Raw genomic sequence first — 16,139 nt, forward strand, 5'->3', positions numbered from 1 at the left:
ACTCTGTCCATGCTTTTTTAACATTTGAAATGTTTCAATGAGATCTAGCCTCATTCTCCTAAATTCCAGGCAAACACTCTTCATATGATAACCCTTTCATTTCTGGAATAATCCTTGTGAACTTCCTCTGAACCCTCTCCAACGTCAGCACACCCATTCTTAAATGAGGAGCCCAAAACTGCTCACAATACTCCAACGAAGGTCTCACGAGTGCCTTGCAAAGCCTCAACATTTCATCCCTGGTCTTAAATTCTATTCTTCTTGAAATGAATGGCAGCATTGCATTTGCCTTCCTCACCACTGAGTCAACATGCAAGGTTGTCTTCAGGCTATCCTACACAAGGACACCCAGGTCCCTTTGTGTCTGGGTATTTTCAAATTTTTTTCCCCCATTTAAAAAAATCTGCCAATTTATTTTACTCATTTATATCTCAATGAAGAACAGTTTCTGAAGAAGATGATGGAGAGTAGAATCAGAAAAGACTTGCAAGTAGCATTCAGAGAGGAGGATACAAATTAGCATTAAGGGGGACTATGGAAAATAACATCAGGAAAGAGGAAATCTGAATAGATGAAGACAGAATCAAAGTGTAGGTTCACTGTCAGTAACTGCAGCAAAATAATCATAGGGTTGTGGAGTCTTAGATTATTGAGTTGGGGGAACATGGGAAATCATCCATGATTCCCTACATCAAAATCACGTTAGGTCACAAGGGTAAATCATAACAGGAAATTATGAGAAAAATTTCTTCACATGATTTTAGTGAAATGATTGAAATGTGATTTACTTTTCAGGCTGGGCAAACAATAATTTCAAGACAGCTTTGGGATAGTTAATTTTATCATACATGTTCACATGCAAAAATTGATCCAAAATTAAGCCTTACTTCATAATATCTTGTAAAGTCCTCGACAGGATGACACATAGAAAAAGGCCCTGATTGATTTTTTATAGATGCACATTGTTGTTTGGCATATGTTTCTGAAATACAGATGTAAGATATGGTTATATCAAATGTGAAGAGATCAGAACTCTATTGAATTACTCATGTCCAGAACAGTTGGCTGAGAATAGCTGGCATTGCCAAATTTGGCAAACCAAGAATATGGGACAATCCCTTCCCAGATTTTAATTAAATAATATAATGTTGAGATATTTGCAATTAGAACTCAAAAGGATACCAGTATTATTCACACTAAGAATATTGCTGCTAAATTAAATTCTGTCCTCATGAGGCTAAAATCACACTACACTTTCATAAACACATGTATTTTAATGAGATTCATACAAGTTGTAATTCCTAAAAATGGTGACTGTTGGGAGTCTAATAAAGTATGAAAAGGAAGATTCTATGCAAGAATTACCATATTCTGAACTAACACAGGCAGGATTCACTTTTGCTGAAGGACAGTCATTATTGTTTTTCCACGAATCACTGAATGAATCATATGTAGGTTCTATAATACCACTTGCTGCTAGAAAGTCATCATTCGCATTGTCGTTGTAGGTGCCACACAAACCTGAGGAAAAGTACAGTTCAGATCATCTTAAGAAAGCAGTTATATTCATGTTACTTGTCTTCAGGATGAACAACCAATCACATTAATAATTCACAATTCATTACTATATTACAAAACTATATTGTCATTTATTGAATCTGATCATTGGAAAAATGGCAGGGTCAAATCTAAGGCTTATTTTATACCCTATGGGAATTTACTCTCCAGAAAAGTAATCAGGGCATTTTGTTGGGAAGCAAAGCTTTTGCTGTCTATCTAATTTTGGCAGTTTTCTGAAATGTAGTTTATGCTAAAATTATTCCCCACAGGTTTCAGGTAATCTTCATTCTCGTTTTTATTCTTTGATCACAAATGTATCACCAATATAACAAATAATTTCCAAGAGACTAGAAATGATCTTTTTACAGATTGTGTAATCTGGTCCCAGGGATGGTTTTATGAAAGTAACTGTGTAGATTGATGCTGATGTGTAGGTCTAATTATTTTTGCTGAATACATGTGCTTGGCTATGTCAACAGGAGGAAAATCAACTCAATATTAGAGCAGCTTTAATGGACATTTAACTAATGTATGGGTTAGAATTTTTAACTTTGAAACTACTTTGGTCCATCATACCATTGTTCACTGGTAAAGGCAAATTATGAAAAAATATAAACACATTCTGAATTTGTCTGGTGGGATATATTATCACACGGATATAGCAATATTGCATTATTATTGGACTCAATATTATCTTCAGTCTGTGAAGATTAAAGGAATAAAGAATAAAGTAAAGAAACAAGAGATTTGATGGAGAATTTGTCTGATACATTGCTTGATGAAGCTATTATATACAAGCATGAAACAGATTCTGTAATAGTTAATCATATTTTTTTTCATAAGGTATCTGGTGCTCCTGGATTTCCATCTCACAACACACTGCTCGCAATCAACACATTGTTGATATCTTGAAAATATTCATTGTACCTTTTGTGGTATCTTTGACACTTTTAGGCAGTGACATGTAAAGTTGCATGATGGGAGATATTAGTATCTGCAGTGTCAATCCAGATTTTGTGTGCACTTCAATATACTGCGATGATTGTTGAAAAATCTTTATTTCCCCTGTGAAAAAAGATGAACATCTTAACTTTCAACATCATCTCTTATTGCTTGTTAGATTGATTGATTGAAAGTTATTTACCATTTCCAAAAGGCATTCCCATTACATTTCCATTATGATAAACAATGCCATTATTATTGATTGAATAGGTGTTCTGAAATGGAAAGAAACACATTATATTAAAAAGTTATATTTAAAAACTGGAACAGAAAATGTGTAAATGAAAATTACTAAATTGTACCTGATATATTTTGTACAAAACTCGTTGTAAACATGTCTGATAATATGCTGTTTGGCATGGATGTATTTCAGTTATTACTGACCAGTCCTTTGTCTGTGAAAAGCAAATTAAATTGCAAACTTCAGTCATACATTTGACAGATAAGATGTATAATAGATGCAAAATTAAATAGATGCAGAATTAAAATCAATTTGCAAATAGCAAAAATTAAAATTAATTGATGCAACAAAAGCTCACGTACAATAATTGCAAAATAAGAGCAATCTCCAATCAAGTTATAGTATGTGCCATCAAACGTTGTGATATGTGTTCCTTCCTCAATTTTGCATATTTTGGAGCAGTTAAGATTGGTGCATTCCCACATTCCACTTTGGCAAGTGCTAAAATCATAAAGAAACATAATAAACTATTTTGACTGAAATAATTTGATAATTAGTTTATTGAAAACTTTATGGTTTGAACCATTACCATGAATAGCAGAAAGAATTTCGTTTTTCTCCAGAATTGTAAATTTTTCCATCATATTCACAAGGACAGTCTATCTGGCTGATGCATGATTCATTACCCTTTAAGTTATCAAGAACAGTACCTGAAAAAGAAAAATGAATGCCTAAATATATCACCTCAAAAACTCCCATCTGATGTTATGGGAGATTTTATTGAAAAACAATTAAACTTTATAATAGAGGTGAGTTACCTCTATTAGGACAGGATTATAAATTAATTGAATTCAAATTTGTATTGAAAAATGAACACTCCCACAGTTTATTCCTAAATGCTCTTTTGCAATATTCCATGTTGGCTTTAACAAAAGTAAACAGAAGGCTGAATAATTTTGGTTAAACAAGTGCATAATGTATTTCAAGAAAAGTTTTTCAATCAAGAGAAGAATGTGAAAAGCAATATAATTTGATTTGAAATTACATCATGCAAACTTGATTCCAATTTTTATGATGTCTTGATACAGGTATCTTTAACAATGTATTTTGCTTCAAACACATTATTCAGAAAGATTGGCATGTTAGTGCAATGCTGTTACAGTGCCAGCAACTGGGACTGGGTTTTGTCTATAAGGAGTTTGTATATTCTTCTCATATCTGCGTGGGTTTCCTCTGGGTGTTCTACTTTCCTCCCACCCTTCAAGGAAAGTACCAGGGATGTAGGTTAATTGGTTGTCATAGGTTTGTGGGCCAAAAGGGCCTGTTACTGTGCTATATGTCTAAATACAATTTTTTTTAAACTGAAAAAAAAACAAGCATAAATATACAGGGGCAAACAAGATCGATTCATCCTTTTTCATCTTGTCATCCTTTTTATAAAAGCAAATACTTTCATTCCAAAGGATTGTCAGTTTAAAAAAAATTGCATTTACGATTGTTGATTAATATTTAATAAACTGTCTTTTAAAAGAAATTGGACTGCCAATAAATATTCAACATAATTACCTTCTGGACAAATACATGTTTGAACACACTGATCACACTGCTGTTCAGATTTTGGATCAGTGCAGGTTGACAAACAAGAGGGACCACAATCCATGTAAACCTGATTTCCTGGGCACCTGGGTTGTACTGAAGAGGAAAAGTTATTTTTTTACAATTTGAATTGCATAGTGTGGTTACACAACAAAAAAATAATTTTTTAATTGTTTACTCAGGGTATAAATTGGAAAATCATGGTATTCTCTTTATGATCATTCTGACTGACCTCCATTGCATAAGACAGAGTCCCACCAGCTGCTCCACTGTTCAAGATTTACATTGCCACAGCCTTTTGATGCTTCAATGAAGCTGGCACAATGACAGTTCTCTGCTTCACAAGCACAAACATCCTTCTCACAAATCTCCACAAATTGATCCAGGATGTCTTCAGAATTGCATGTGCTGAAATGCGTCAAGATTTCTAAACAGATCTGAATAAGCACAAGAATGAGAGAAGTATAACTTAATAATGAGCTGCAGTCAACAAGAGCAAGGGAGTGAATGTGAGGTGAGGCTGAGAGAATGTGGAGAAGAGGGATAGAGGGTGTGGAGGAGCTAAGTGGTTAAAATCTCAAAATGTCCACTATAATTGCAATGTACAAGTGCACAAATAACCTGTGCTTGAGTGCTGAGCATTGGTGCAGGATGGTAAAGCAATTCATGCTACCTATTCATAACATAGAATTATAGAAACATACAGCATAGAAATGGTCCCTTGTGACCGACAGTAACTCTCCCATGCTGGACCTATGCAAATCTTGACTAATCCCATTTGCCCACATTAGGCCTGTATTCTCATATTCTTTTTCTTCCTGTCCAAATGCCTTCTAAAAGTTGTAATAGATCTGCTTCCTCTACCTCTTCTGGCTTACACCTCAGTTCTTCATGATGGCAACAAGCAATGTATACTAACTGTGCCATTTGTTTCCTTAGTTTCAGAGCGACTAAATTATACTATTGAAGTCATACTTCTATCATATAAGGGGTAAAAACCTTGTAACTACAAGTGATGAGAAGCCATTTTGGAACCAATGGCTATATTCTGCAAGAGTGGATACCCAAGTTCTGCACCAAGGTCAATAGAATTTGATACTAATAATAATGTGGATTTTATTTGATAAATATTATTTGGGATAATGATCAAATAAAATTTCTGAAATTTACTCATAAGCCCCTAAAACATAGGATCAGAAATAAACTATTGACGCCATTTAATCATGAGCTGATCCATTTTCCCACTCAGCCCCACTGCCTGGCCTTTTCTGCATAACCTTGGATCCCCTGGCTAATTAAAGAGAAATTCAGTATGTTATCAGACCTAATTAGGAAGAAGCAATATTAGATCTAGTGCTGGGAAATAAGATGGGACAAGACTAATTTGGTTTTATAAGAGTAATATTTGTATCAAGGTTTAGGTTTGTACTAGAGAAAAACAAAGAAAAATCGAAACTAGAATTTCTAAATTAGAAGAGAATTAAATTCAATCAGACTAAGGGGATCTCACAAGAGTAAATCTGAATCACAGATTGTCAGGGAGAGTATAACAAAATAATAGAGGATCTTGAAAAAAATGCTTTTGAAACAAATTAGATGCATTCCCATGAGAAGGATAACCAAAACCAGGGTTCTTAAGGTGGTATATACAGTGAATATGATGAAATATGAAGAATGCGAGGGTAGATATTCAAATTTTGTTATTTGTTCATGACAATAAATTGACTTGGATTTGGAGAACCAAGATAAATAAAGCAGAGAAGTTAAAAAGAAAACAAGACAAAAAGAAAATATGAAAGAAAAATGACAGTTAATATAATAGCAAACTCCAAGTTCTTTTAACCAGCATGCAGAGTACACTGGAGGAAGAAAATAGATGAGACCTGACAGGCATAGTGAACATGATGTTCTGAAAAATACAGGATAAGTTTAAAATGCATACCAAGTGCTTTGAATCAGTGCTTACCCATGAAGAGGATGGAGTAAAATTTTGGTAGAAACAGATTATGGAGATAATTGATAGGATCAAAAGTATTTGCAGAATTTATGAAATACAATAATTTTCAGGGAGAGATTACATTTGTTCAGAAAGAATAATGTATTTTTTTAAAATTTGTGCTATAGTGAGTTGGAATTCATGAAATATTCTTTGTTCAATAGAACTTACTTCAGTTGATGTACAATCAGTTTCTTCTGAAAAGGTGATGTCGCAGGCTTTATTTGAACTAGCCAGTTTTTGCATTAGGGCAAAGTTTAAATCTACAAGAAAGCCAAAGAAAAAAAAACTAAACTTCTTTCATTCATTGATAGCTTCCTATATTTGAAAGAAAATCTTCTGCAGAAATTTAGAAAGGTTAAGATTTTTTTTCACCATAAGTTGTTGAGATGCTGCTATCAAAGGGTCCACAGAGGCCACATAATAGCCCTTTATATTGTGCATCAACTGTTATCTGAAAATTAAAATACATAGTCAATTAAAGATTTAAATAACAGGAACAGATGTAAGACATGAGACCTCTCAAGCCTGCTCATCAGTTAATTAAGATCTTTCTGCCCAATTCACAAATTCTTTAATTCTGTTGATGTTCAAAACTCTTTCAGATTCTGACCAGCCACTGATATCAAGGTGAAGAATTCCATAAATCTGCAAAAAGAAAATAACTTCATATCAATCTAGATGGCTGACATTTTATTCTGAAACGATGCTCATAAAGGTTAGACTGTCCAGCTACTGCACTTCACTTGAAAATCAAACTTGGATTTTTGTGTGTCTCAGTATCATCTGTCAGTCCTCTAATCTCCAGTGAAGGTAAGCAGGCCTCAATGTGTTCTCATGGGGTAATTCCTCTATCGAGAATTTAATCCAGTGGTTTTCAAACTGCCCTCTAAACTCACTTACCACCTTACCAATCACAGAGCATTTATGGCATTATGGATTGTTTAAGGTGGTATGTGAGTGGGAAAAGAAGGTTGAAAATCACTGCTCTAGACCCAATTGTTACTGAAATATTTTGCTTGAGAAAAATTGTCATTGGCCCATTTCCTTTGGAGTTATGAAACTGTGCACATAACAAGTCAATTAGATACAATTAAAACAGTGGTTTTCAATTGTGGTTTTCACCATAATCGGTTCAAGCTAAAGAGACATAAATCATATCCCCTACTTCTATACAATTTCAGCAAAACTTTCATACTTTAATAGGCAAAATCTTAGCAATAAATACTATCATACCTGTTGTTTTCCTAAGAGCTGCGATATTTACTGTTTACTTTCTGTATCTTGTGAATCAGTACTTCAAGATTCTTCTGCACCCTAGTGCTTTCTTATTTTTCATCATTAAAAAATCTGTTTCTTCCCATCAACAAGCTTAACTTCACATTTATCCACAATATTCTCCAATTGCTTTTGTTGTCCATATCCCTATTAGCTTGCTTGCTTACCTTACCTATCAGCTTCATTCCATAAGTTGACAGTTATGTCTTATATCATATCACAGCAAGCTTAAAATAAATGGATAAAACTGATGGTTTCACAAACATATCATTACCATTTTTTAATACATTATATGCATTTTTTACAAACTTGGTACCCCCCCCCCTCACCCACCCATTATATGCATATGTGTGCTATATGGGAATATTTTTACATGTTGATAGAACACACACAATTTTTAGCAAGCATGGGAATGTAATAGCGGCAATGAAAGAACATGCATAATTTATAGCAGGTGGTTTTGGAAATATCTCCTTGGCCTGAGTGCCATGGTATTTCGAGAAACAGGATATTCTGCCTTGGGCACCTATACCTTAATTGCCCAGACCCATTCCCTGAGGGAAGGGATTAACATATTAAGTGCCTCTGATCTGAGACAATATTAGGTTGATTCTGCCCTATGGCATCAATTTAATTATCCTCATTACATCAAATCAAACCATACAATTCTCAATTGCATACAATTTTTAACAAGATAGGCTTTAAAGGAAGGCTTTTTTGAATCATGACAAAATTAAAATCCTGCTCAACTCTGAAGCCCATCTTTGATCTATTTAATTGATTCCTCTAAGCTTGTTATCATCTCTTCTTTTTCTTCTTTGGCTTGGCTTCGCGGACGAAGATGTATGGAGGGGGTAAAAAAGTCCACGTCAGCTGCAGGCTCGTTTGTGGCTGACCAGTCCGATGCGGGACAGGCAGACACGATTGCAGCGGTTGCAAGGGAAAATTGGTTGGTTGGGGTTGGGTGTTGGGTTTTTCCTCCTTTGCCTTTTGTCAGTGAGGTGGGCTCTGCGGTCTTCTTCAAAGGAGGCTGCTGCCCGCCAAACTGTGAGGCGCCAAGATGCACGGTTTGAGGCGTTATCAGCCCACTGGCGGTGGTCAATGTGGCAGGCACCAAGAGATTTCTTTAGGCAGTCCTTGTACCTTTTCTTTGGTGCACCTCTGTCACGGTGGCCAGTGGAGAGCTCGCCATATAATACGATCTTGGGAAGGCGATGGTCCTCCATTCTGGAGACGTGACCCATCCAGCGCAGCTGGATCTTCAGCAGCGTGGACTCGATGCTGTCGACCTCTGCCATCTCGAGTACCTCGACGTTAGGGGTGTGAGCGCTCCAATGGATGTTGAGGATGGAGCGGAGACAACGCTGGTGGAAGCGTTCTAGGAGCCGTAGGTGGTGCCGGTAGAGGACCCATGATTCGAAGCCGAACAGGAGTGTGGGTATGACAACGGCTCTGTATACGCTTATCTTTGTGAGGTTTTTCAGTTGGTTGTTTTTCCAGACTCTTTTGTGTAGTCTTCCAAAGGCGCTATTTGCCTTGGCGAGTCTGTTGTCTATCTCATTGTCGATCCTTGCATCTGATGAAATGGTGCAGCCGAGATAGGTAAACTGGTTGACCGTTTTGAGTTTTGTGTGCCCGATGGAGATGTGGGGGGGCTGGTAGTCATGGTGGGGAGCTGGCTGATGGAGGACATAATAGGTAATTTACATCTGGTACCACATGGATGACAGTCTCTTCAATCTGAGGTGCCTGCAAGCTCACATCAAGACACAAGAGCAACTTGTCCATGAACTACGCTTTGCAGACGATGCCGCTTTAGTTGCCCATTCAGAGCCAGCTCTCCAGCGCATGACGTCCTGTTTTGCGGAAACTGCCAAAATGTTTGGCCTGGAAGTCAGCCTGAATAAAACTGAGGTCCTCCATCAGCCAGCTCCCCACCATGACCACCAGCCCCCCCAACATCTCCATCGGGCACACTGAACTCAAAACGGTCAACCAGTTTACCTACCTCAGCTGCACCATTTCATCTGATGCAAGGATCGACAAAGAGATAGACAACAGACATTAAAGGCAAATAGCGCCTTTGGAAGACTACACAAAAGAGTCTGGAAAAACACCACCTGAAGAAACACACAAAGATCAGCGTGTACAGAGCTGTTGTCATACCCACGCTCCTGTTCGGCACCGAATCATGGGTCCTCTCCTGGCATCACCTACGGCTCCTAGAACGCTTCTATCAGCGCTGTCTCCACTCCATCCTCAACATTCATTGGAGCGACTTCATCACCAACATCGAAGTACTCGAGCTGGCAGAGTCCGCAAGCATCGAATCCATGCTGCTGAAGACTCAACTGCGCTGGGTGGGTGACGACTCCAGAATGGAGGACCATCGCCTTCCCAAGATCGTGTTCTATTGCGAGCTCTCCACTGGCCACCGAGACAGAGGTGCACCAAAGAAGAGGTCAAGGACTGCTTAAAGAAATCTCTTGGTGCCTGCCACATTGACCACCACCAGTGGGCTGATATCGCCTCCAACTGTGCATCTTGGCGCCTCACAGTTCAGCGGGCAGTAACCTCCTTTGAAGAAGACCGCAGAGCCCACCTCACTGGCAAAAGACAAAGGAGGAAAAACCCAACACCCAACCCCAACCAACCAATTTTCCCTTGCAACCACTGCAACCGTGCCTGCCTGTCCCACATCGGACTTGTCAGTCACCAACGAGCCTGCAGTAGACGTGGACATACCCCTCCATAAATCTTCGTCCGCGAAGCCAAGCCAAAGAGAAGAGAAGAGACATCTCAGGTGGAAGTTGATAGGGTGTTAATTGCAGGAGATTAACTGTGAAAGATAGTGGGGCTATGGAATGTGCTTTGTCTCATGTCTCAAGTAAATGAGAATTGCTCTTGTAGGTCAGATTGTAGAATACTACATCTGTGCGGTATATACACTTGTGCACTATACAAAAATAATTTTATTCAGTTTATGATTTTCTGCATATTATATGCATGAGTGCATATATGGCAGAGTGAAAATATGGCATATTAGTTATTGATTCCTTTGAAATTCATCTGCAGTCAGTAGTGTTTCTGTTCAGTATGACAAAGCAGTGTGCTATCAGAAACAGAATATAGAATAGGACATGTTTTGGGCTAACACTGATGATAAATTAAACTACTTCCATCTGCCTGCACATAACATGCCTCTCTAAATGCCTCTTTAATATCACAATTGTATTTGCCTCTACCATCCACAATTGCACCCCCTCCCCACCCCCCCCCCCCCCCCAGCAGTCTGTTCTAGGCACCATCCACACTGTTAAAAAAAACTTTCCTCATAAATCTCCTTCAACTTTCAATCTCTCAGCTTTATGCTACAGCCTCTCGTATTTGACATTCCCACTGTGAGAAAATGATTCTAATCACTAACCTATTTAATTTTCTTCACAATAAATAATTATATTTTGCTATGAAAAATTTACATCTTTTAAAATTGTCATTGTAATTCAACAGAAGGCTCACATTGATTATGGTGTCAGTGCCAGAAAACACACAACTAAGAATTTAAATTAAATCAAAATATCATCAAAACCTATTGATTCTTCATTAAAAATGTATGATGTTCTTCAAACTTTCTTACCGACAATGCATCTCTGTAATTCCAAAGCAGAGAAATCGTGTGTTTCCTGTTTCTAAATCGTACATAAATGCCATATTCCTGAATAGTAATCACTTTGTCATCAAATGGCAATGAAATTCTGTGAAGAAATAGCAGAAATGAAAAAAAAGTTTGACCCAAAATATTGATATCAATGATAATGTTAATACAATGAGCAACAGAATTATTTTGAGTTAATAATATATAATGTTGGAGGAAGGACAGTAATGCAAATAATTTTAAATTATTCTCATTCAAAAATAATAATCTTGAATAAATTCCCATAAAGGAATTTCATTTTTTAGCTGCTCTATGAAAATAAAAAGGAGATCGTGATTATATATATCTGAACAGTATGAATGTAGAGAATTGAGAGGGGACTTGATAGAGGTTTTTAAGATTTTAAAAGGGACAGACAGAGTAAATGTGGATAGGCTTTTTCAATTAAGAGTGGGGGAGATTCAAACTAGAGGGCATGGTTTAAGATTGAAGGGGGAAAATTATAAGGGGAACATGAGGGGAAATTTCTTTACACAAAGGGTGGTAGGGATGTGGAATGAGCTTCCAACAGACGTGGTCGAGGCGGGATCATTGGTTACATTTAAGGAAAGACTGGATAGTTACATGGATAGGAGGGGACTAGAGGGGTATGGACTGGGTGCTGGTCAGTGGGACTAGGAAGGAGGGGATTTGTCACGGCATGGACTAGTAGGGCCGAACTGGCCTGTTCTGTGCTGTAAGTGGTTATATGGTAACAGAGACTCCTGGAGTCATCAGGGATAGAGACCAAGAACACTATGGTGTTGGACACTGGGGTGGGATATGGACTATGAGGTAATTTATGGTTCTGCTAATTTTCTACCCATTTAGATGTTCAGCAAGATGTTGGGCTTAACTTACATTTCATTGTTGACCTTGATTGTACCGTTCACCACAACAATCATAGCACCTTCAATACTCATGAAAATATGCTCCAAGTTGCCATCTGAGCCACGACGAATCTCCACGTTAAAATCTTCCACACCACCTTGACACTGACGACTCAGAATGTAGTTGCATGTTGATGTAAAATGGTAAAAGTCATTGGTATAGGTCCTGAATCCCCCTTGACCCCATATGCTGCAGGTATCTGAATAAATAGAAAGAGAACAGCACTTACTGCACATCATCTTTTCATAATCTCGGATTGTTTACATTATAAATGGAAAAGGGAAGTGAATCCTGATATACTTTGTAACAGAATATATAAACTGTATATGTACACTTACAGGTTCCTTCATCTGATGTGCTTGTAACCTCCCTTGCAAACCTAAAGGTTTGTGTAATTGCGGACCCATCCAGATCTAGAACAAAGTATATTTGTTACATTTAATTCATAAAAAAATGTGAGAGCTCAAAGGCTTTTATATTCTTAAGCAATTATTCCTTTCCATTCAGCAATCATCTTGCTTGCATGAATTTATCAGGCTAATAAAATTTAAGCTAATTTTCTTCAAGCTAAAATAAATGTTAAGTCAAGTTCTCTGGTCCTTGGTGCAAAACATGCAAACACACAACCAGATATAACACACATGGCTTTTTTCTTGGCCTCTGTTAGTTGTGATTGACCATAGGTGTGGTGCCTCTGGTAATCACTGATTTGTTGAGCAGCGTCAATTGTGGCTATGGAGGACAATCCTAGAACACAGAGACAGACATACAGATAACACATATGCAAACAATATACATGCAGGACAAGTATTTCATCTATACAAATAAATATTGTCTCATGAATGTATGAGTCTTGGATGGTCAGTGTGAGCCGTTCCTTTTATTGTTCAGCCTGTGGGAAAAAGCTGTTCCTCAGCTTGGTGGTGCTGGCTCTGATACTCCTGCATCTCCTCTCCTGTGAGAGCAGCTAAAAGATGCTGTGTGCAGGACGGAAGATGTTCTCAATGATTTTGCATGGCTCTTCACTCAATGATCCTGGTAGATCACGTCGATAGGCGGAGAGAGACACCAGTGATCTGGGGTCACTATTATGGTCCTGTGGATTGATCTCTGATCGATTTCTCGGCAGCAACCATACCACATTGTGTTGCAGCTGGCCAGGACACTCTCATATAGAGGTCCTATAGAGGCCTGACATATTATCAACTGGTAGCCTTGCCTGCTTTAGTCTTCTCGGGAAGTGCATTCACTGTTGCACCTTCCTGACAAGTGAGGAGATGTTGAGCATCCACAGTAGGTCACTAGTTAAGTGAACTTGGCACTCTCCACTCTCTCTTGTACAGATTTGTGGATGTACAGTGGAGGATGGTCATTCCTGGTCCTCCTGAAGTCCACAATCATCCCTTTCATCTGTACCACATTGAGACTCAGGTTTTTACACTCACTCCATTTCACAAGGTTTTCTACCTCTTCTCTGTAGTGCGACTCATTGTTGTTGCTGATGAGGCCAACGACTATTGTATCTTCTGCAAACTTGATGACACTGTTGGAGCTGGATCTGGCTAATCAGTCGTGGGTCAGTAGCATGTACAGGGTCAGGCTGAGCACTCAGCCCTGAGGTGTGCCAGTGCTCAGTGTGATGGTGCTCAACATTCTGCTACCGACCCGGACAGACTATGGTCTTTCCGTTAGGAATTCCAGGATCCAATGACAGAGAGGGTTGTTGAGTCCCAGTGAAGAAAGCTTCTTCACCAGCCTCTGGGGAATGATCATATTTGGCGCTGAGCTGAAGTTAGTGAACAGCAGCGTCATTCTCCAGATGAGTCAGGATGGAGTGAAAGGATAAGGCTATAGGATCTTCTATAAGCAAATTGAAATGGGTCCAGTGTCTCTGGGTGGTGTGCTTTGGTGTGTTCCATCACCAGATACCCAAAGCATTTCATAATGGTGGAGGTCAATGCCACAAGGCGGTAGTCTTTGAGACCTGTTATGGTCGCCTTCTTGGGTACCAAGATGATGGTGGCTCTCTTGATGATGGACTGCTGCAGTGCTCATCAATCTGATACAGAAATATACAAACAGGTGTAATGGAGGATTTAGACCAGCTTATGCAAGAAGGGATGCAGTTGCATCAGAAGACATAATCTAAATTCCACCATGGGGCCCAGGGATGCAGTTGTCTTTTGTTGGTCGCAGTCTGTCAGGAGACCTTGAAGATAATTAAATCATTTATTCAAAGAGATAAGCTATGAGTAAACAATTTTTTGGGCAATATAAGCTGAAGTGGAGACTCTCTGAGGGGTGGAAACATCTCTCAGCAAGAAGAAGAACTTATAGAGTCCAGTTATCGTCCCAGTCAGGGGAGGTGGAGAAGCTGCTACCAGCGCCCCGACAACCTACTACAAGTGTGCGGTCATTGCCTCGCTTCGGCAGTTGGGACCAGTCCAGGCGTTGATAAGTATAATTGGGAAGGGCTTGCATATTGTAGTTTGAAATCAGCTTTTGAATTTTTAATAAACATTTGTATAAACTGAACTGCTCTTGGTGTGAGTGTCTGTTTTCTTTCGGTAGCTCAAACACTGTGACCAATCTAAAACGAACAAAGTGAGAGGTACAAGTTTACCCAGGGCAACAGGTCCATTCTAAGATCTGAATGTCCAACTACATAGGTCAAAAGTTTTTTTCAAAAGGTTTGCTTTCTGAAAGTAAAGAAATGTCAATATGTAAACAATTTCAAGCTGAACGCAAAATAATTTCACATAGGATGTTGGAGAAACATTAAATTAACTCTCATGACATTTCTGAGCATCTCTGAGCCGAGCTCTCATGTTGACTGCACATGTTGCACAACAAATGTGAGGAGCCCTGGGGTTTTGTTGGTCACTAATCTTACAATTCACAGCTTGGTTTGTGGGCAATATACTAGTAGACTTAAAATATGACAGGAAATCACAGAACTAAGTTTGATCGTAATGATATATATCTGGACGGTGTGAATGTAACAGAGATTCCTGGAGTCATCGGGGATAGAGACCAAGAACACTATGGTGTTGGACACTGGGGTGGGATACTGGACTATGAGGCAATTTATGGTACTGCTAATTTTCTACCCATTTAGATGTTCAGTGAGGTGTTGGGCTTAATTTACATTTCATTGTTGACCTTGATTGTACCGTACATGATAGGAAAATTTTGAGCTGATTTTCGTGATCAGCAGCCCAAAATCGATAAAATAGTGTTCAGGAAACATTAAATGATGTATTATTTATTGATTATATGAAAGACTGAAAGATAGTAGAATGCAGTAAACAATATCATTCAAGTCAGGTCTTAACTCTTGTTACTGCATATTAACAGTATCAAGACTAAACAGAAGTTAAATACAAATGGTGTAAAGAAAAAGAAAACCATGTCATTTTGAAAAGCTGAAATTAAAATGTACACAATTATTCATCCACTCATGATAATAATATAGATGGATCACTGATGTTCTGACAAGAGATTCTTTTTATTCAATGTATCCTCTACTTCATTCATATAATTGAAAAAACTCCTGGGGATGACAAATACATAAATTTCAGCTAATGTAATGTGCATCCTGTAACATTCCATACAACCAGTTAAATAAGCCATCTTATAACAAGGATTCATTAACTATTAACAGTGTTATTCATGGAGACACAATAGTTTATATAATGCCATCCATAATATTTAAAAGACATTTTTTAAACCTTTTTCTGGATCATGCAGCTTTTGCATGATGGTGTATTCATTAACTATTAACAGTGTTATTCATGGAGACACAATAGTTTATATAATGCCATCCATAATATTTAAAAGACATTTTTTAAACCTTTTTCTGGATCATGTAGCTTTTGCATGATGGTGTATTCATTAACTATTAACAGTGTTATTCATGGAGACACAATAGTTTATATAAT

General features: G+C 38.0%; 1 protein-coding gene and 1 long non-coding RNA gene across 5 annotated transcripts in view; one reads left to right on the top strand and one right to left on the bottom strand.

The window, feature by feature from the left end:
• Positions 1-5,127, bottom strand: part of LOC138748010 (mucin-19-like) — a 64,049-nt gene extending 58,922 nt beyond the window's left edge. Inside the window, exons 1-6 of the mRNA XM_069907710.1 lie at positions 5,044-5,127; positions 4,624-4,776; positions 4,310-4,435; positions 2,705-2,777; positions 2,488-2,625; positions 1,366-1,521 (exon numbers count right to left, since the gene is read on the bottom strand). Of these exons, the coding sequence (XP_069763811.1) occupies positions 1,366-1,521; positions 2,488-2,625; positions 2,705-2,777; positions 4,310-4,435; positions 4,624-4,776; positions 5,044-5,127 (730 nt within the window). The remainder of the gene's footprint in view (positions 1-1,365; positions 1,522-2,487; positions 2,626-2,704; positions 2,778-4,309; positions 4,436-4,623; positions 4,777-5,043) is intronic.
• A 157-nt stretch (positions 5,128-5,284) lies between these two features.
• LOC138748178 (uncharacterized) overlaps positions 5,285-16,139 on the top strand; it is a 91,753-nt gene continuing 80,898 nt past the window's right edge. For all 4 annotated transcript variants that reach the window (XR_011347851.1, XR_011347849.1, XR_011347847.1 and 1 more), the window contains exons 1-2: positions 5,285-5,420; positions 6,941-7,148. This is a non-coding gene — a long non-coding RNA (uncharacterized lncRNA). The remainder of the gene's footprint in view (positions 5,421-6,940; positions 7,149-16,139) is intronic.

The sequence above is a fragment of the Narcine bancroftii genome, chromosome 13 (genome assembly GCF_036971445.1).
Source record: "Narcine bancroftii isolate sNarBan1 chromosome 13, sNarBan1.hap1, whole genome shotgun sequence".
Classification (NCBI taxonomy): Eukaryota; Metazoa; Chordata; class Chondrichthyes; order Torpediniformes; family Narcinidae; genus Narcine; species Narcine bancroftii.